Source organism: Haematobia irritans, chromosome 1, assembly GCF_050003625.1.
Source record: "Haematobia irritans isolate KBUSLIRL chromosome 1, ASM5000362v1, whole genome shotgun sequence".
NCBI classification, from domain to species: domain Eukaryota; kingdom Metazoa; phylum Arthropoda; class Insecta; order Diptera; family Muscidae; genus Haematobia; species Haematobia irritans.
In genome coordinates this window covers 244,389,626-244,411,654 of record NC_134397.1, presented here as the reverse complement: position 1 = coordinate 244,411,654, position 22,029 = coordinate 244,389,626, and the positions used below count along the sequence as shown (strand labels likewise).

Here is a 22,029-nt window from a genome sequence, read left to right as displayed (position 1 = left end):
GCATTTTTTCTTAAACTATATTTGTTTTTTTTTATTTTTCCGTTATTAGTTTTTATTTTAATTTATAGCGAAATAACCAAGTCAGAGGTTATTAATTTATTTAGTATTGCCTTTAGATTTCTCCCATCATGGGCGACTTGGTGGTTCTCTGTATTCACTCCATTCCCATTCTGTATAGTGTACACATTTTCCTTTTGTCCCAGAAAATAACTGTGATTGTGGACAGCGTTTCAGTTTAGCTGGTTGGCCTTGTGCTTGACATTCCCAATAGGTTGTTGGATCCCACATATGGCTAAATGATTTATTGATTTCCTCCAGAGTTTTACAGCCCGGTTGACCTCGATCTTCTTCTTGGCGATTATTTGGACTAGACATGATCTGCAAGTGAAAGATGAATTGGAAAAAATAACATTTTTAGAAAACAATAAAACTTAAAACCCCAAATGCTTCTATTTCCAAAGGAAAGATCCTCCATATATTGTTAACGAGTAGGAGACGAAAGTATAAAATATATATGCCAAGTTAAGAAAAAAAAACATTTTTAAAATTTTAATGAATTATCACACCAAAAATTTAAAAATATTCTTTTTGGGTTATTTTCTTTTAATATTGGATAACCAAGCTGTGAGAGACTAAAATAATATCAGCTGTTTAAATAAACGACAGAAAATATGTAAGTGAAATCCTACATTTTTTATACACTCCACCATGATGGGGGTGTAATAAGTTTGAAATTCCATTTGTAACACAACAAAATATCAATTTCCGACTATGTAATATATATACTTGATAAGGCGAAATTTTTGATCTAACGATGTCCGTCTGTCTGGCTGACTGTTGTAAACGTTGCCGCGTTAAATTATCCACAAGCTCGTCGTTTCTTTGTACGTAGGTCTAGTTCGAAGATGGGCTATATTGGTCCATGTTTGCATATGGCTCCCATATAGACCGATCTGACTTATTGAAGACATGGAAGCACGGTTGCCACTTGAGACAAAAACAAAGTGACAGAACTTACAATGGACTTTGCTAGTTTCTTGCTGTATAAAAATGATCTAATAAGAGAACATTTTCATAAAATTTTATTTCTATAAAAAAATTTTGTCAAAATTTTATTTCTGTAGAATATTTGTAAAAATTTTATTTCGAAAAGATTTGAACTCTTTTAAAGAGCAGCGTCAGGGGAAGTCTGGCACAAAACCTGAAGTACTGAATAACATGTTTTCCATACACGCGTCCCGTACATTTCAAAAAAATCGGACTTGCTTTTTCGTTTATATACAGAAATAGGGCGGCTATGCAGATATAAAACGGGTCGGCTTAACAAACGTCGGGTTGGGGGTGTTCCCTTTCAACCAATTTTTTATACCCTCCACCATAGGATGGGGGTATATTAACTTTGTCATTCCGTTTGTAACACATCGAAATATTGCCCTAAGACCCCATACAGTATATATATATTCTGGGTCGTGGTGAAATTCTGAGTCGATTCGAGCATGTCCGTCCGTCCGTCTGTTGAAATCACGCTAACTTCCGAACGAAACAAGCTATCGACTTGACACTTGGCTTAAGTAGTTGTTATTGATGTTGGTCGGATGGTATTGCAAATGGGCCATATCGGACCACTTTTACGTATAGCCCCCCATATAAACCGACCCCCAGATTTGGTTTGCAGAGCCTCTTGAAGTAGCAAAATTCTTCCGATCCGGTTGAAATTTGGTATGTGGTGTTCAGTGTTGCCAGTATTTTTCGGGCTCTTGTCCCCAAAATAAGACGCTTTCATCCCCAAAAATCCCCAATTGAATTTAAAATTCCCCACAAAAATCCCCAATACAGTTTTTGGCAAGTTTTTTTTTGAAAATAGGAGTAGGCTCTGCTGTAAAAAATCCGTGATAATCCAAAAATTGTAAAAATATGCAATTTTTGTTATACCAATTTGCGAGTTACAATAAGATTAAGATTTCAAAATCCAAAAAAAGAGACGGGTGCTCAAAATATTTTCTGATACAATCCCTCATCAGAATTAATTATTGGTATAAAGACCCATCGAATTTGTGTCTTATGCAAATCATCTTCTAAATGCTCGAGAAATAAAAATAGGAGTTGGGTCAACATGTGTAGTTATGAATCAAAACTTAGTTCTGAATAGCTAAGAAATAAAATTGGGTGATCGATCAAAAGGCGTTGTTGAAGTCTATTATATATGTTATGTTAGATATATATTTTCCAAATCAGTGATACATGCAGATGAGGGGCCAACACTGCGACCCAAGTCCTTATGAAATAATTTCACAATAGTAAACAATTTCTTAGAAACAAAGTAAATTGTAAAGTAGCTCTTGGAATCTTGGGGAAATTCCCCACCAAATCCCCAAGTCCCCAACTCAAAAATTGTGTCCCCATCCACGAAAAAATATCCCCGATTTGGGGAAAAATCCCCAATACTGGCAACACGCAAGAATTGGTCCATATCGGTCCATAATTATATATAGCCCCAAATAAACCGATCCCCAGATTTGACCTCCGGAGCCTCATGGAGGAGCAAAATTCATCCGATCCCGTTGAAATTTGGTATGTGGTATTAGTATATGGTCTATAACAACCATGCAAGAATTGGTTCATATCGGTCGATAATTATGTATAGCCCCCATATAAATCGATGCCCAGATTTGACCTCCGGAACCTCTTGGAGGAGCAAAATTCATCCGATCCAGTTGAAATTTGGTACGTGGTGTCAGTATATAGACTCTAACAACCATGCAAAAATTGGTTCATATCGGTCCATAATTATATAGACCCCATATAAACCGATCCCCAGATTTGACCTCCGGAACATCTTGGACGAGCAAAGTTCATCCGATCCAGTTGAAATTTGGTATGTGGTGTTAATATATGGTCTATAACAACCATGCAAAAATTGGTCCATAATTATGTATAGCCCCCATATAAATCGATCCCAAGATTTGACCTCCGGAACCTCTTGGAGGAGCAAAATTCATCCGATCCAGTCGAAATTTGGTACGTGATGTCAGTATATTGACTCTAACAACCAAGCAAAAATTGGTCCATATAGGTCCATAATTATATATAGCCCCCATATAAACCGATCCCCAGATTTGAACTCCGGAGCCTCTTTGCAGAGCAAAATTCATCCGATCAGATTGAAATCAGATTGATTGGTACATTGCGCTAATATTTGGCCGCTAACAGCAACACAAAAATTGGTACATATATATATATATATATATATATATATATATATATATATATATATATATATATATATATATATATATATATATATATATATATATATATATATATATATATATATATATATATATATATATATATATATATATATATATATATATATATATATATATATATATATATATATATATATATATATATATATATATATATATATATATATATATATATATATATATATATATACAGTACAATTCATTTATAGCGACCTCGGTTATAACGACCACCCGTTTATAACGACGGATTTTCAAAGCAAGTTTGGTTCTTAATAGTTTGTACATGCGCAAGCATTCGCTTAGAACGACTCCGGTTTTAGCGACCATCTGCTTTTAACGACCAATTTGCACGTCTGCTTTGGATTGGACATTCGGTTATAACGACGATATAAGTTCTGGGTCCTAATTTTTATTTTTTTCATTCCATTTTTTGTCTTCAGCCAATACTAAATAAAGAAACATATACTGCGGGGAATCACAGAATTTGTTTTCGTCATTTGCACCCAAACAGAGGTGCAAATGACAAAGAAGAAATATTCAAACTAGTTTGGGATGATTTCGAGTTCAAGCCAGGACTGGGATGAGTTCGTAAATGTCGATGACAACGTCGTGACATCAGAAGAGCCTTCATTGAGAGAAATAGTGGAGAACACAAAAGAAAATGATGAAACTCACAGCGATAATGAACCAGATGACGAAGATGAGGCAATCAAAATTCCAACTAGGACAGAAACCTTCAGTGCGGTGCACACATTAAAACAGTATTTACGATTTGGGAGTTCTGATATATCAGAGAGTTTATATAGTTCCGTTGAAATTATTGAAATTATTAAAAGAAATTCTTGTAAATAGAAAACAAACCACAATTCTAAACTATTTGCAATCTCAATAAATATGAATATACATGATAAAAAAATTTAAAAATATTTTGTACACTTATTTGGATACAACGACGTTCGGTTATAACGACGTATAATTTTGGTCCCTTGGCGGTCGCTATAACCGAATTCTACTGTATATATATATATATATATATATATATATATATAGCCAACGGCCAATCACACAAAAATTGGTCTATATCGCCAAAAATAATATTCCAAAATTTTATTTCTATTGAAAATTTTGTCAAAATTTTATTACTTTCGAAAGTCTATAGTTATATATAGCCAATGGCCAATCACACAAAAATTGGTCCATATCGCCAAAAATATTCTACCAAAATTTTATTACTAATTGTCAAAATTTTATTTCTGTAGAAAATTTTGTTCAAATTTTATTTCTGTTGAAAATGTTGCCAACATTTTATTTCTATAGAAAATTTTGTAAAAATTTTATTTCTATAGAAAAAGTTTGTCAAAAATTTATTTCTATAGAAAAAGTTTGTCCAAATTTTAATTCTATGGTAAATTTTGTCAACAATTTTTTCTATCGAAAATTTTGTCAAAATTTTATTTCTATAGAAAATTGTGTCAAAATTTTATTTCTATAGAAAATTTTGTCAAAATTTTATTTCTATAGAAAATTTTGTTAATAATTTTATTTCTATAGCAAATTTTGTCAAAATTTTATTTCTATAGAAATTTTTGTTGAATTTTTATTTTTATAGAAAATTTTGTCAAAATTTTAGTTCTATAGGCAGTTTTGTCAACATTTTATTTTTATAGAAAATTTTGCCAACATTTTAGTTCTATAGACAAAATTTTCAAGGTGCATTAATTAGTTTGGTAGAATTTTACCAACTGTGACAACCGTGCTGGAAATAGCTGGAAATTAAAAATCTAGGGGTATTGTAGTCCCATAAGAAGATATTCCAAATTTGGTATCAATAGATTAAGTACACGAAAAAAATATAGGATATAGGAATTCGAATATTGCCTAACTCTGATATAAAGTTTGTTTCATTGTCCAACAGGCGATAAACTTTTCAATGAAGTCGTTTTGTCTTTAAGGCCGGTATAAAGTTCGCATTATCGTGCTAAAAAAGCCATTTTCACGATTTTCATTATCAAACTCATTAGTGTAAAGACAAAACCTTTGGAACCGGCCTTTTTTTCAGTGTATATAAGAACGATGCCCATTTGTCTGCATGTCTTCATCATGTTGGAGATTTAGTAATTATTATGTTATGCAGAAATAGAAGTCATAAAATTCCACTGCGACTTTACCACTTACATGAGGCTTAATGACGTTTGAAACAGTATTCCGGCAATTTTTCTTTATAATTTTAAAATTATTTTTTCAGGTACTTATTTTTCACAGTTCAAGGCGTAAAAATGAAATACGTATTAATTCAAAATCTACCACGTTTTTGGAAAAAAGTCAAAAGTATGGCTAATAAACTATGGACAAACTTTTTCGATATAACTTTTTATGTACACTAGCCGAAAGTGATTCTGCTGAAAATGTTATCAAAATTCGCCCACTTATATTGCATTATTGTTTTCCTTGAATAGGATCACGACAATCATTATTTTTTTATTAACTAGCAATTTAATTGCTTTTCAAATTCAAATTCGATTTATTTTTTTAAACTTCAAATGTCCGGTTCCGTTTCCCCGAAAAAAATGCAATATGGTTTAAAAATACTCACTATTATAAATGTTCACTGGCTCAGAGACAATTGAATAATTTTCTAGCAGAGATTTTTAGCTCGATTGTTATCAGCTAACATTAAATTGCACAATTAGTTTTGTTTTTAGTCCATTAATAATTATTCATAGAAAATTACCTTTGGAATGAACTTTTTCTTCTCGCAAAATATACACACGTTTTCAAATGACACCGCAAAGTAATTCCAATGAAAACACTTTCAAGTTCATTAACAAAATGCTAATGTCCTATAGTATATGTGGGAATTTCTGTTTTTCCTTTCGCCAGATGAATATGAGTTTTGTTGAAGTAAAAAAATATATATTTGTGTATTTGTTATTTTTGGTATGTAATAAACTTTACGTCTTGGCGATGTCTAAACAAATGAAACGGTTATTTTGTTCTGCTTTGAAAAATATTTTTTTGTTTCTTTCGCCAACAACATCGGATTTATCACGACAAGAAAAACTATTGCTTCGTACAAATCAACCAACAACCATGATACGATGAGGCAGCATCTCAAACAGTCAAGTCAACAATCAGCACACATCTAATCACAATCCACAACCACCCCTCTAGCATCCCCTAACCACCATAAGTATTAGCCTCAATCGCACTCTCACTTCCTCACTTTCTAAGTAATAATTATTACGAGTCCTACGAAAAACAAAAACACAAACAAATATATTTATTTGTCCGTCCACATGTCTCATTTCTGTAGCTATTACTACATATTTTGCTTTTGCGGCTAGACGATGATGCTTTTAGAAAAAAATATGACGAGAAAGTGTGTGACAGTATCATGTTGTATGAATGGTTCTGGGGATATATTTTTTTAGGTCAACGGAATTAATTTTATGGTATACAATCATATATGTATCATACAAAGGGTGGTTAAATTGTTAGGGCCGATATTGAATGTGAACCACACCTAAACGCCAAGTTTTTTCCGAATTTTATTTGACATTTCTCTATTTTAGACTTAATCAATTTGAACCATGGAGAGATACACAATCCAACAACGTGTTAAATGGTTCCAAGAAATGGCAACAGTGGATGATCAATTTTCGAAGAAAATCATCTTCAGTGATGAGGCACAATTTCACCTCAGTGGATTCGTCAATAAACAGAATTGCCGCATTTGGGCGAATGAGAATCCAAGAGTGATTGTCGAAAAACCAATGCACCCACAAAGAGTGACTGTTTGGTGCGGTTTATGGGCTGGCGGCATCATCGGGCCGTATTTTTCCCAAAATGAGGCCGGTCAGGCAGTTACTGTGAATGGTGTTCGCTATCGTGAAATGATAACGAACTTTTTATGGCCCGAATTGGAAGATATGGATGTGGACGATATGTGGTTTCAGCAGGACGGTGCCACTTGCCACACAGCTAACGAAACAATGGCTCGTTTGCGCAACAAATTCAATGGCCGTGTTATCTCACGTAATGGCGATGTCAATTGGCCGCCAAGATTATGTGATTTGACACCGTTGGACTTTTTTCTTTGGGGTTATTTGAAAGAAAAGGTGTACGTCGATAAGCCAGCAACAATTCAAGAGCTAAAGGATGAGATAATTCGGCGCATTAACGGCGTAGAACCTCCATTATGCATCAGCGTCATCGAAAATTTGGACCATCGGATGAAGGTGTACCACCGAGGTCGCGGCGCCCATTTGGCCGATATTTTGTTCCATACATAATTGAGTTATACCAATATATCATAATAAAACAAGTATATACAGCAGTAAGTTCGGCCGGGCCGAATCTTAAATACCCACCACCATGAACCAGATATTAGGGTTTCCTTTGAAATTTCAGGAGGGCTAGAGGACTTGAGGACACTTCCCGAAGATAAATTTAAAGATTTCACCTATGAGGACTATATCAGATTCTGGATTTATAAGAACCATTTTTGCTTGAGTTTTAGAGGAATCATTAACATCTCTTGTAAGTGTGCAAGAAAAATATAAAATAACGTCTTGATTTGAAATCTTAAATCTGTAGAAGTAAAATCTGGAAATTTTACATTGAGTTTCAAACAATTTTCATGATCAGTATTTACAATTTCTGGCAAATCAGATAAAAACTACGGTTTCTAGAAACCCAAGGAGTTTAATCGGGAGATCGCTTTCGGCACACCTCTTTATGACCCGAAAATACCTATAGATTTCCAATTTCAGGCAAATAGGATAAAAACTTCGGATTCTAGAAGCCCAAGAAGTAAAATCGGGAAATCGGTCTATATGGGGGCTATACAAAAATATGGACCGATACTCACCATTTTCGGCACACCTCTTTATGGTCCCAAAATACCTCTAGATTTCCAATTTCAGACAAATTGGATAAAAACTACGGTTTCTATAAACCCAAGACCCCAAATCGGGAGGTCGTTTTATATGGGGACCATAAGCGTAGGAAGGCCTCTGGGAAGGGGGCTTAGACCCCCCAGAAAAATTTTAGCCCCCCCAGAATTTGAAAACCTATTTACGATTTTACATTTTTCTAAAAATTAAACAAGTATATACACAGCAGAAAGTTCCGCTAAAGATTTTCATGCACAATCGAATTACTCTGGTTGTGGTTGCAGTTGCCGATGGCAATGTTTTTAATCTGGTATTTATAAAATAAATCTGTGGTTGAACTTTTGATTTAGTTGAATAACTAAAGCTCCTTTATTATTTTGTTTAGTCTGGTTTAGTCAATTTAATTTAAACAAGTATATACAGTACTAAGTTCGGCCGGGCCGAATCTTAAATACCCACCACCATGAACCAAATGTTAGGGTTTCCTTTGAAATTTCAGGAGGGCTTGAGGACTTGAGGACACTTCCCGAAGATAAATTTAAAGATTTCACCTATGAGGACTATATCAGATTCTGGATTTATAAGAACCATTTTTGTTTGAGTTTTAGAGGAATCATTAACATCTCTTGTAAGTGTGCAAGAAAATTATAAAATAACGTCTTGATTTGAAATCTTAAATCTGTAGAAGTAAAATCTGGAAATTTTACATTGAGTTTCAAGCAATTTTCATGATCAGTGCGCCTTCTACACCCTCAAGAAGTGAAGTCGGTCTATATGGAGGCATTACCAAATGGACCGATAAAAACTTAATCAGATAAAAACTACGGTTTCTACAAACCCAAGGAGTTAAATCGGGAGATCGTTCGTATGGGGGCTATACTAAAATATGGACCGATACTCACCGTTTTCGGCACACCTCTTTATGACCCGAAAATACCTCTAGATTTCCACTTTCAGGCAAATAGGATAAAAACTTCGGACTCTAGAAGCCCAAGAAGTAAAATCGGGAAATCGGTCTATATGGGGGCTATACCAAAATATGGACCGATACTCACCATTTTTGGCATACCTCTTTATGGTCATAAAATACCTCTAGATTTCCAATTTCAGACAAATTGGATAAAAACTACGGTTTCTATAAGCCCAAGACCCCAAATCGGGAGGTCGTTTTATATGGGGACCATACCAAAACATGGACCGATACTCACAATTTTTGGCACACGTATTTGTGGTCCTACAATACCTCTAGATTTCCAATTTCAGGTAAATTGAATAAAAACCGCGGTTTCTATAAGCCCAAGAAGTAAAATCGGGAAATCGGTCTATATGGGGGCTATACAAAACTATGGACCGATACTCAAAATTTTTGGCACACGTATTTGTGGTGCTACAATACCTCTAGATTTCCAATTTCAGGTAAATTGAATAAAAACTGCGGTTTCTATAAGCCCAAGAAGTAAAATCGGGAGATCGGTCTATTGGGGGCTATACCAAAATATGGACCGATACTCACAATTTTTGGCACACGTATTTGTGGTTCTACAATACCTCTAGATTTCCAATTTCAGGTAAATTGAATAAAAACTACGATTTCTATAAACCCAAGACCCCAATTCGGGAGGTCGGTTTATATGGGGACTATATCAAAACCTGGACCGATATAGCCCATCTTCGAACTTGACCTGCCTGCAGACAAAAGACGAGTTTATGCAAAATTTCAGCACGATTGCTTCATTATTGAAGACTGTAGCGTGATTACAACAGACAGACAGACAGACAGACAGACAGACAGACGGACAGACGGACATCGTTATATCGTCTTAGAATTTCTCCCTGATCAAGAATATATATACTTTATATAGTCGGAAATCGATATTTGGATGTGTTACAAACGGAATGACAAACTTATTATACCCCCGTCACCGTGGTGGGTATAAAAATAGTAATTGATACTATTTGGGGGCTACACCAAAATATGGACCGATACTCACCATTCTCGGCACACCTCTTTATGGTCCTAAAATACCTCTAGATTTCCAATTTCAGACAAATTGGATAAAAACTACGGTTTCTATAAGCCCAAGACCCCAAATCGGAAGATCGCTCTATATGGGGGCTATACCAAAATATGGACGGATACTCACAATTTTTGGCACACGTATTTGTGGTCCTACAATACCTCTAGATTTCCAATTTCAGGTAAATTGAATAAAAACTGCGGTTTCTATAAGCCCAAGAAGTAAAATCGGGAGATCGGTCTATATGGCGGCTATACCAAAACATGGACCGACACTCACCATTTTTGGCACACCTCTTTATGGTCATAAAATACCTCTAGATTTTCAATTTCGCGCAAATTGGATGAAAACTACGGTTTCTATAAGCGAAAGACCCCAAATCGGGAGGTCGGTTTATATGGGGGCTATACCAAACCATGGACCGACACTCACCATTTTTGGCACACCTCTTCAAGGTCCCAAAATACCTCTAGATTTTCAATTTCGCGCAAATTGGATGAAAACGACGGTTTCTATAAGCGAAAGACCCCAAATCGGGATGTCGGTTTATATGGGGGCTATACCAAAACATGGACCGACACTCACCATTTTTGGCACACCTCTTCAAGGTCCCAAAATATCTCTAGATTTTCAATTTCGCGCAAATTGGATGAAAACTACGGTTTCTATAAGCGAAAGACCCCAAATCGGGAGGTCGGTTTATATGGGGGCTATACCAAAACATGGCCCGATATAGCCCATCTTCGAACTTGACCTGAGCGCAGACAAAAGACGATTCTGTGCCAAATTTCAGGACGATAGCTCCATTATTGAATGCTGTAGCGTGATTACAAAGACAGCCAGACAGACAGACGGACAGACGGACAGACGGACAGACGGACAGACGGACAGACGGACATGCTTATATCGTCTTAGAATTTCTCCCTGATCAAGAATATATATACTTTATATAGTCGGAAATCGATATTTCGATGCATTACAAACGGAATGACAAACTTATTATACCCCGTCACCATTCTATGGTGGTGGGTATAATAAAATTACAATAATTTCCTAAATAGTTTGTGTTTTATTCAAAATCAACATCGGCCCTTGAAATTTTAACCACCCTTTAGAAAAAAAAATTGTGACAACATTTTTGCATGGTTGTTAGAGACCATGCACCAATATCACATACAAAATTTAAACTGGATCGGATGAAATTTGACCTCGAGGAAGTCCAATCTCGGGGGATCGGATTATTTGGGGACCGATATGAACCAATTTTTGCGTAGTTGTTAGAGGCCATATACTAACACCAAGCACCACGTTTCAACAGGATCGGATGAAATTTGCTTCTTCCAGTGGCTCCGCAATCCAAATCTGGGGATCGATATATATATATAATTATGGACCGATATGGACCAATTATTGCATGATTGTTAGATGCTGTATATTAACATCAGTTACCAAATTTCGACCTGATCGGATTAAATTTGCTCCTGTAAGTGCCGATTTTTTTCTTCTCTGCTCTGTCTTCTACTAATTGTCATTGGGTGTAGAAATAAATTAAAACAAGTCATCCCGTTTTTAATATACCCCCAGAAAAAAATCAATGAACCTTTAACGAAAGCGATTTAACTTTATTATAGTTCATTTTAATTAAATTCTGCAAAATGTGAGAACATTTTTTTCATATTTTTCTAATATGAGTAAATATTACTTAAATTGTGTTCATTATTTTCGAAATTTATTTAAAATATGTCTGTCTTGAACTTCGTATAGTGCTTAATTAATTTTAAAAATTTTTAACTCAATTTTTAACTCAATTTTTGTCTTAATTTTTAATTATTTTTTATTTAGTTCAATCAAGAAATTAATTGTTCGCCGATGGACGATGAGGCATCTAATTAAATGCGGCTTATTTTCAAAATACCGGTAGATTAAACTACTGGGAGCAAATGCTAAGAAAACATTTGGTTTTCCCATCTTTTATCTTGACCCTACGGTCATTTGAATAACCAATTCAGTTACCCTGTGTATATGTCGTGTCAGTTACCCTGTATGTTTGTCTAGATTTACCCTGTACTTTTCCAATGACCATTTTAAAGATTTCTAATAGTTGTGATACATTTTTTCCTTTTTGCACATCTTCTTTGGAATTCAGCTATAGCCAAACTTTCCTTATTGAAATGGCCTAACACTGTATATGATCGTGACAGATTTTTGCCAAGATTCACATAATTTCAGTATTTTTTTTTGTTTGCAGTAACCCTGATAATGAACAATTTTTTTATGTTTTAGATATAAATTGGACCATATTAAAATTAAACAAAAGATGTATACAATTTTTGAAATTTTTTTATATATACTACAATATTTTATTAGTTTGCTTTTTGTTAATAACACTTAATAATTTCAAGGTGCTAACAATGTTGATGGTGCCATAGATCGTTGTCTGTTATGACAAATAAGAGATAATTGTGCACGGTGTATTTGATTGTGGTGATGTGGAGTAGCTGCTGGATTAAATGATTCAGGGTTGTAGTAACAGTGCAACACCTCCCAAAATCCATTTAGATGGACGATCGCGAGACTTGAGATTAAATGTCCAGACATAGGTATTGCCACGTGATCTGTCAAATAAAATACATGGAAATTTTTAGTAGTTTTCAAAATTTGTTGTGGGTTTCGTAATAAAAAACATTTTTATATATGGTGATGGGGGTAGAATAAGTTTGTCATTCCGTATGTAACACATCGAAATATCGATATCCGACTATATAAAGTATATATATTCTTGATCAGGGAGAAATTCTAAGACGGTATAAGCATGTCCGTCTGTCTGTTGTAATTTGGCACAGATTCGTTTTTTGATTGCAGGCAGGTTAAGTTCGAAGATGGGCTATATCGGTCCAAGTTTTGATATAGTCACCATATAAACCGATTTCTCGATTTGGGGTCTTGGGCTTATAAAAACTGTAGTTTTTATCAAATTTTCCTTAAATTGGAAATCTAAAGGTACTTGAGGACCATAAAGAGGTGTGCTGAAAATGGTCAGTATCGGTACATGTTTTGGTATAGCCCCCATATAGACCGATCTCTCGATTTTGCTTCTTGGGCTTCTAGAAACTGTATTTACTATCCGATTTGCCTGATATTGGAAATTTAGAGGTATTTGGGGACCTTAAAGAGGTGTGTCGAAAATGGTCTGTATCGGTTCATTTTTTGGTATAGCCCCCATATAGACCGATCTCCCGATTTTGGTTCTTGGGCGTCTAGAAACTGTATTTTCTATCCGATTTGCCTGAAATTGGAAATTTAGAGGTATTTGGGGACCTTAAAGAGGTGTGCCGGAAATGGTGAGTATCGGTCCATGTTTTGGTATAGCCCCAATATGGACCGATTTCCCGATTTTGCTTCTTGGGCGTCTAGCAAGTGTATTTTCTATCCGATTTGCCTGAAATTGCAAAATCTAGAGGTATTCTAGAACCATAAAGAGGTGTGTCGAAGATGGTCTGTATCGGCCCATGTTTTGGTATAGCCCCCATATAGACCGATCTCTCGATTTTGCTTCTTGGGCTTCTAGAAATTGTATTTACTGTCCGATTTGCCTGAAATTTGAAATCTAGAGGATTCTAGGACCATAGGGGGTGTGCCGGAAATGGTGAGTATCGGTCCATGTTTTGGTATAGCCCCTATATAGACCGATCTCTCGATTTTGCTTCTTGGGCGTCTAGAAACTGTATTTTTTATCCGATTTGCCTGAAATTGAAAATCTGGAGGTATTTTAGAACCATAAAGAGGTTTGTCGAAAATAGTCCGTATAGGTCCATGTTTTGGTATAGTCGCCATATAGACCGATTTCCCGATTTTTATTCTTTGGCTTCTATAAACTGTATTTATTACCCGATTTGCCTGAAATTAGAAATCTAGAGGTATTTTGGGACCCCAAATATGTGTGCCGAAATTGAGGTGTATCGGTCCATTTTTTGATATAACCCCCATATAGAGCGATCTTTCGGTTTTATTTTTTGGGCGGCTAGAGACTATATTTTCTAGCCGATTTGCTTGAAATTGAAAATCTAGAGGTATTTTAAAATCACAAATAGGTGTGTCGCAAATGGTGCCTATTGGTCCATATTTTGGTATAGCCCCCATATAGACCGTTCTCCCGATTTTATTTCTTGGGCTTCTAGAATTCGTAGTTTTTATCCAAATTGCCGGAAGATAAAAATATAGACGTATCTTAGGACCATAAAGAGGTGTGTCGAAAATGGTCCGTATCGGTCCATGTTTTGGTATAGCCCCTATATAGACTGATCTCTCGATTTTACTTCTTCGGCTTCTAGAATTCGTAGTTTTCACCAATTCGTCTGAAAATGGAATTCTAGAGGTATTTGCCGGAAATTAAAAATATAGACGTATCTTAGGACCATAAAGTGGTGTGTCGAAAATGGTCCGTATCGGTCCATGTTTTGGTATAGTCCCTATATAGACTGATCTCTCGATTTTACTTTTTGGGCTTCTAGAATTCGTAGTTTTCACCAATTTGTCTGAAATTGGAATTCTAGAGGTATTTGAGGAACATTAAGAGGTGGTGAGTATTGGTCCATGTTTTGGTATAGGCCCCATATAGACCTAACTCCCGAATTTATTTCTAGGACTTCAAATCGAGGCTTTATTTCATCATATACATGATATGTTTATGATTTCTCTAAAACTCAAACACAATTGGTTCTCATAAATCCAGAATCTGAGCTGGTCTTCATGGGTAGAATCTTTAATTTTTTTCTTCGGGAAGCGTACTGGTTGAACTGATTTGCTTGGGGAAGATTTGTCATCAAACCCCCCTAAAATTCTATATATTATAAAGTAACCCGCTACGACGATGAGTTTTCAAAGTAAACTATTATATTTGATTCATGGTGGTGGGTATTTAAGATTCGTCCCGGCCGAACATACTGCTGTATACACTTGATTGGAATACAAGTTTAACAATAACATTGAAATAAACAGTATCTGAAATGTTATGGTTAGGTTAGGTTAGGTTAGGTGGCAGCCCGATGTATCAGGCTCACTTAGACTATTCAGTACATTGGTGAACTTCTCTCTTATCACTGAGTGCTGCCCAATTCCATGTTAAGCTCAATGACAAGGGACCTCCTTTTTATAGCCGAGTCCGAACGGCGTTCCACATTGCAGTGAAACCACTTAGAGAAGCTTTGAAACCCTCAGAAATGTCACCAGCATTACTGAGGTGGGATAATCCACCGCTGAAAAACTTTTTGGTGTTCGGTTGAAGCAGGAATCGAACCCACGACCTTGTGTATGCAAGGCGGTCATGCTAACCATTGCACCACGGTGGCTCCCTATATCTGAAATGTTATGATACCGAAGAATTTTCTTTGTTATTAAACCACGCGCCATACTGTTTGCAACACCCAGAAGGAGACGAGATAGATATATGGTGTCTTGGGCAATATTGCTCAGGGCCGGTCCCTGGGTCGATCAAGCTATGTCCGGATGTCTGTGAACACATTTTTGTGATCAAAGTCTAGGTCGCAAGTTTAGTCCAATCTACTTCAAATTTGGCACAAGTATGTATTTTGGGTCAGCATAGAACCCTACTGATTTTGAAAGAAATCGGTTCAGTTTTAGATATATATCTTTCGCCCGATATCTACTAATATGGCCCCAGAAGCCAGAATTTAAGCCTGATTTGCTTTAAATTTTGCACAAGGAGTGCAGTGCTCAGTCCTCTGGCCTAAATCTCTACTTCTGCAAGCGAAACATATCTTAACAAATTTATTTATTTACCTTGTCTTGTAGAGTGGACATTCATATATATGATGTAAATCATGTCTTTCCTGTACACTGGATTTGATACAAATTACTGGCATTGGACATAGTAATTCCTTGGGATTCAGTGGAACTATTGAATTTAATTGACAATCCCAGCTTGCCCCGTTCAAATAAAGACCATGCACAAAAGCTCCATCCAATGGTGGTAATCTAAAATATGGGTTTATTCACAAAATAAGATTATTGTAAAATAAATATAGTAAAAATATATAAGGGTCTTAAAATTATTAAATACACATGCTAAACAATTATCAAGAGGTAAATGACATATTAAATGAGCGATTTTATACTTTCGACGACTAATATTTCATCTGAGACTACGAGGGAGGTCTGATAACTTTACCGTGAAATATATAATATTAGTAATCTGAGTCTAGATAAAGGCATGGGAAAAACCAGATATAGCTCTTATGTTATCCTAAAAAAACTGAGTGATAAATAAATTAAGCTCTTACTCTCCTTGAATGAGAACAACCATTAAATGAGTGCGATCTCAATGGACTAAGATCTGACTTAGAGGTTGACTTAGATGTTTTGGAATCCATCCAAAACTTAGAAGGGTTTTAGACGATGCAATAATTGCATGCAATAATTGCACGCAATTCTTGTTTGAAGGCAAACGGGGTAGAGAAGCAAAGGGGGTAGAAAAAATTTCAAGTTTTCCGTTCCTCTTGCAATTTTTTGACATTTCTGAAACTTGAAATTTCAAGCGATTGCATGAAAAATTTCAACGTATAAATGCTGAAGTTTTTAAGAAGCAACTTTAAAAGAGAATACAAAAAATTGCACGCAACCAATTGCATCGTTTAAAACCCCTCTTATATCGAATACAACTACTGTTCCTCTTTCTGTTTTGAATCCATGTTCATTTTGCCTATTCTTTGACTTCCTACTATCAACTGTATAAATTCATATAAATTCGGATAAATTCCTGAATAGATTCTTACAGGACCTAACTATTATTTGGGTTCCTATTGTCCCTATTAATTCCTACAAGACCCATCTACTATTTGAATTCCTAATGTTCTTATATACTGCATAATATTTATGCTGCAACTATCTACTATTTGGGTTCCTACTGTACTCATCTACTGTACTGTCCCTATGTATTGTTTGAGTTCCTATTGTGTCTATCTACTCTATGAGTTGCTACTATCCCTAACTACTGTATATGGTAATTCCTACTGGTCCCATTTACTGTTTGAATTCCTACTATTCCACCGTTGTGCAATGGTTAGCATGCCCGCCTTGCATACACAAGGTCGTGGGCTCGATTCCTGTTTCGACCGAACACCAAAAAGTTTTTCAGCGGTGGATTATCCCACCTCAGTAATGCTGGTGACATTTTGAGGGTTTCAAAGCTTCTCTAAGTGGTTTCACTGTAATGTGGAACGCCGTTCGGACTCGGATATAAAAAGGAGGTCCTTTGTCATTGAGCTTAACATGGAATCGGCTCACTCAGCACTCAGCGATAAGAGAGAAGTTCACCACTGTGGTATCACAATGGACTGAATAGTCTAAGTGAGCCTGATACATCGGGCTGCGACATAACCTAACCTAACCTAACCAAATTTGGCACGCATAGCAACACTGCTAATTCTACTCCCTGTGCAAAATTTCAACTAAATCGGAGTTAAAAATTGGCCTCGGTGGTCATATGAGTGTAAATCGGGCGAAAGCTATATATGGGAGATATAACTAAATCTGAACCGATTTCAACCAAATTTGGCACGCATAGCAACAATGCTAATTCTACTCCACAGGGAGTAGAATTCTACTCCCTGTGCCAAATTTGGTTGGAATCGGTTTAGATTTAGATATAGCTCCCATATATATGTTTTTCTGATTTCGACAAAAATGGTCAAAATACCAACATTTTCCTTGTAAAATCGCCACTGCTTAGTCGAAAAGTTGTAAAAATGACTCTAATTTTCCTAAACTTCTAATACATATATATCGAGGGATAAATCATAAATAAACTTTTGCGAAGTTTCATTAAAATTGTTTCAGATTTAAATGTTTCCCATATTTATACCCTGCTCCACACTGTGGAACAGGGTATTATAAGTTAGTGCATATGTTTGCAACACCCAGAAGGAGACGAGATAGACACATGGTGTCTTTGGCAAAAATGCTCAGGGTGGGCTCCTGAGTCGATATAGCGATGTCCGTCTGTCCGTCTGTCCGTGAACACATTTTTGTAATCAAAGTCTAGGTCGCAGTTTTAGTCCAATCGACTTCAAACTTGGCACAAGTATGTGTTTTGGCTCAGAATAGATCCCTATTGATTTTGGAAGAAATCGGTTCAGATTTAGATATAGCTCCCATATATATATTTCGCCCGATATGGACTTATATGGCCCAGAAGCCAGAGTTTTAACCTAATTTGCTTAAAATTTTGCACAAGAAGAACAATTAGTACTATAGTCAAGTGTGCCAAATTTTATTGAAATCGGTTCAGATTTAGATATAGCTCCCATATATATCTTTCGCCCGATATGGACTAATACGGTCCCAGAAGCCAGAGTTTTACCCCAATTTGGTTGAAATTTTGCACAGAGAGTAGAATTATCATTGTAGCTAAGCGTGCCAAATTTGGTTGAAATCGGTTCAAATTTAGATATAGCTCCAATATATAGCTTTCGGCCGATTTACACTCGGCCGATTACACACCACAGAGGCCAATTTTTTGCTCCGATTTAGTTGAAATTTTGCACAGGGAGTAGAATTAGCATTGTAGCTATGCGTGCCATATTTGGTTGAAATCGGTTCAGATTTAGATATATCTCCCATATATAGCTTTCGGCCGATTTACACTCATATGAGCACAGAGGCCAATTTTTAACTCCGATTTAGTTGAAATTTTGCACAGGGAGTAGAATTAGCATTGTTGCTATGTGTGCCAAATTTGGTTGAAATCGGTTCAGATTTAGATATAGCTTCCATATATATTTTTCGCCCGATATGGACTTATATGGACCCAGAAGCCATAGTTTTGGCCCAATTTGGTTGAAATTTTGCACTAGGAGTACAATTAGTAATATAGTCATGTGTGCCAAATTTGATTGAAATCGGTTCAGATTTAGATATAGCTCCCATATATATGTGTTTCTGATTTCGACAAAAATGGTCAAAATACCAACATTTTCCTTGTAAAATTGCCACTGCTTAGTCGAAATGTTGTAAAAATGACTCTAATTTTCCTAAACTTCTAATGCATATATATCGAGCGATAAATCATAAATAAACTTTTGCGAAGTTTCCTTAAAATTGCTTCAGATTTAAATGTTTCCCATATTTTTTACTAAAATTGTGTTCCACCCTAGTGCATTAGCCAACTTAAATTTTGAGTCTATAGATTTTGTAAAAGTCTATCAAATTCTGTCCAAATCAAGTGATATATAAATGTATGTATTTGGGACGAACCTTTATATAGCACCCAACACATTTGACGGATGTGATATCATATCGAAAATTTAGATCTACAAAGTGGTGCAGGGTATAATATAGTCGGTCCCGCCCGACTTTAGACTTTCCTTACTTGTTTTTTACTAACATTGTGTTCCACCCTAGTGCATTAGCCGACTTAAATTTTGAGTCTAAAGATTTTGTAGAAGTCTTTCATATTCTTCCAGATCGAGTGATATTTAAATGTATGTATTTGGGACAAACATTTATATATAGCCCCCAAAACATTTGACGGATGTGATATGGTATCGACAATTTAGATCTACAAAGTGGTGCAGGGTATAATATAGTCGGCACCGCCCGACTTTAGACTTTCCTTACTTGTTTCAATTTGTGGCAAATCGGATAAAAACTACAATTTCTAGAAACCCTAGGAGTTAAATCGGGAGTTCGGTGTAATGGGTGCTATATCAAAACATGGAAAGATACACACAGTATTCAGCACAGAATCTTGACCCCAAATCGGAGGGCCGGTTTATAAGGGGGCTATATCAAAAACTGTACCGATACTCAATATATTTGGCACACCCCTTTATGGTCCTAGAATACCTTTAGATTTCCTATTTCAGGCAAATTGGATAAAAACTACGGATTATAGAAGAAAATATGGACCGGTACTCACCATTTTCGACACACGTCTTTATGGTCCTAGAATACCTCTAGATTTCAAATTTCAGGCAAATTAGATATGGGGGCTATATCAAAACATGGGTCGATAATCACCATTTTCGGCACATCTCTTTATTTTCCTAGAGTACCTCTACATTTCCAATTTCAGGCAAATTGGATAAAAACTACGGATTCTAGAAGCCCAAGAAGCAAAATCGGGAGATCGGTCTATATGGGGCCTATATCAAAACATGGACCGATACTCACCATTTTCGGCACACATCCTTAAGGTCCTAGAATACTTCAAGATTTCCGATTTGAGGCAAATCGGATAAAAACTACGAATTCTAGAAGCCCAAGAAGCAAAATCGGGAGATCGGTCTACATGGGGGCTATATCAAAACATGGACCGATACCCACCATTTTCGGCACACCTCCTTAAGGTCCTAGAATACCTCTAGATTTCCAATTTCAGGCAAATTGGATAAAAACTACGGATGCTAGAAGCCCAAGAAGTAAAATCGGGAGATCGGTCTATATGGGGGCTATATCAAAATATGAACCGGTACTCACGATTTTCGACACATGCCTTTATGGTCCTAGAATACCTCTAGATTTCAAATTGCACGCAAATTGGATAAAAACTACGGATTCTAGAAGCCTAAGAAGTAAAATCGGGAAATCGGTATATATGGGAGCTATATCAAAACATGGACAGATACCCACCATTTTCGGCACACCTGCTTAAGGTCCTAGAATACCTCTAGATTTCCAATTTCAGGCAAATTGGATAAAAACTACGAATTCTAGAAGACGAAGAAATAAAATTGGGAGATCGGCCTATATGGTGGTTATATCAAAACATGAACCGGTACTCACCATTTTCGGCACACGTCTTTAGAGTCCTAGAGTACCTCTATATTTCAAATTTCAGGTAAATTGGATTAAAACTACGGGTTCTAGAAGTCCAAGAAGTAAAATCGGGAGATTGGTCTATGGGGGCTATATAAAAACATGGACCGATACACCCCATTTTCGGCATACCTCATTATGGTCCTAGAATACCTCTAGATTTCCAATTTCAGGCAAATCGGATAGTAAATACACTTTCTAGACGCCCAAGAAGCAAAATCAGGAAATCGGTCCATATGGGGGCTATACCAAAACATGGACCGATAGGCACCATTTTCGGTACACTTTTTGATGGTCGCTAGATTTCCAATTTCAGGGAAAATGGGATAGAAACTATATATAAGCCCAAGACCCCAAATCGGGAGGTCGGTTTATATGGGGACCGTAGCGTGATTACAACAGACAGACAAACGGACAGACGGGCATGCTTATATCGTCTTAGAATTTTTCCCTGATCAAGAATATATACTTTATATAGTCGGAAATCGATATTTCGATGTGTTACAAATGGAATGACAAACTTATTATACCCCCGTCACCATTCTATGATGGTGGGTATAAAAACATGTCAAATTTTAATTTACAATTAATTATTATTCGAACTTTTATGGATAAAGAAGATTGAGGAACTTGATCAACAGAGTCATTGAAAAGAAAACGCCAGATACAAATCTGTACACGCCTGACTGTATATGTTTCAGTTCGGTCGAATGAACTTTTCCACAGTCTTTAGTACAGATCTGGCTGGGGAGATCCTTCAATTTGTGTTCTTTATGCTAATTCTTAATGGAGAAAACATATAGGAATGAATCCCCTTTAAATCGATAAGGGATGGTTGGAGACGAAATCGTCCTAATTTTGGGACAAGAACCAAAAAAATGCTGAGACGCTATCCATAAATACTGTATAAATTCCTGCTGTCCATATGTACAGTTTGGGTTCCTACTGCTACTATCTATTGTATAAATTCCTACTGTTCCCCCCTGTACTGTTAGGGTTACTACTGTACCCATC

General features: G+C 36.0%; 2 protein-coding genes across 4 annotated transcripts in view; both read right to left on the bottom strand.

The window, feature by feature from the left end:
• Window positions 1-3: 3 nt before the first annotated feature.
• Window positions 4-6,282, bottom strand: LOC142240001 (uncharacterized). Of its 3 annotated transcripts, XM_075311792.1 has the most exons (3): window positions 6,001-6,282; window positions 5,863-5,936; window positions 4-378 (listed from the first exon to the last, which is right to left on the bottom strand). In XM_075311792.1, the coding sequence occupies exon 3, from the start codon at window positions 373-375 to the stop codon at window positions 127-129; it is 249 nt and encodes an 82-aa protein (XP_075167907.1). In that variant the 5' UTR covers window positions 376-378; window positions 5,863-5,936; window positions 6,001-6,282; the 3' UTR covers window positions 4-126. The 3 variants fall into 3 exon arrangements, with proteins under 3 accessions (XP_075167907.1, XP_075167857.1, XP_075167957.1); XM_075311742.1 differs by lacking the exon at window positions 5,863-5,936 and having other exon boundaries at window positions 6,001-6,268; XM_075311842.1 differs by lacking the exons at window positions 5,863-5,936; window positions 6,001-6,282 and adding an exon at window positions 5,445-5,836.
• A 6,260-nt stretch (window positions 6,283-12,542) lies between these two features.
• Window positions 12,543-22,029, bottom strand: part of LOC142238925 (dynein beta chain, ciliary) — a 243,383-nt gene continuing 233,896 nt past the window's right edge. Inside the window, exons 33-34 of the mRNA XM_075310695.1 lie at window positions 15,982-16,176; window positions 12,543-12,797 (exon numbers count right to left, since the gene is read on the bottom strand). Coding sequence (XP_075166810.1) covers window positions 12,698-12,797; window positions 15,982-16,176 — 295 coding nt within the window. The 3' untranslated portion in view covers window positions 12,543-12,697. The remainder of the gene's footprint in view (window positions 12,798-15,981; window positions 16,177-22,029) is intronic.

Bases quoted from the DNA above. Each gene is read 5' to 3' on its own strand.
- LOC142240001 (XM_075311792.1), bottom strand. From the start codon at position 375: ATGTCTAGTCCAAATAATCGCCAAGAAGAAGATCGAGGTCAACCGGGC.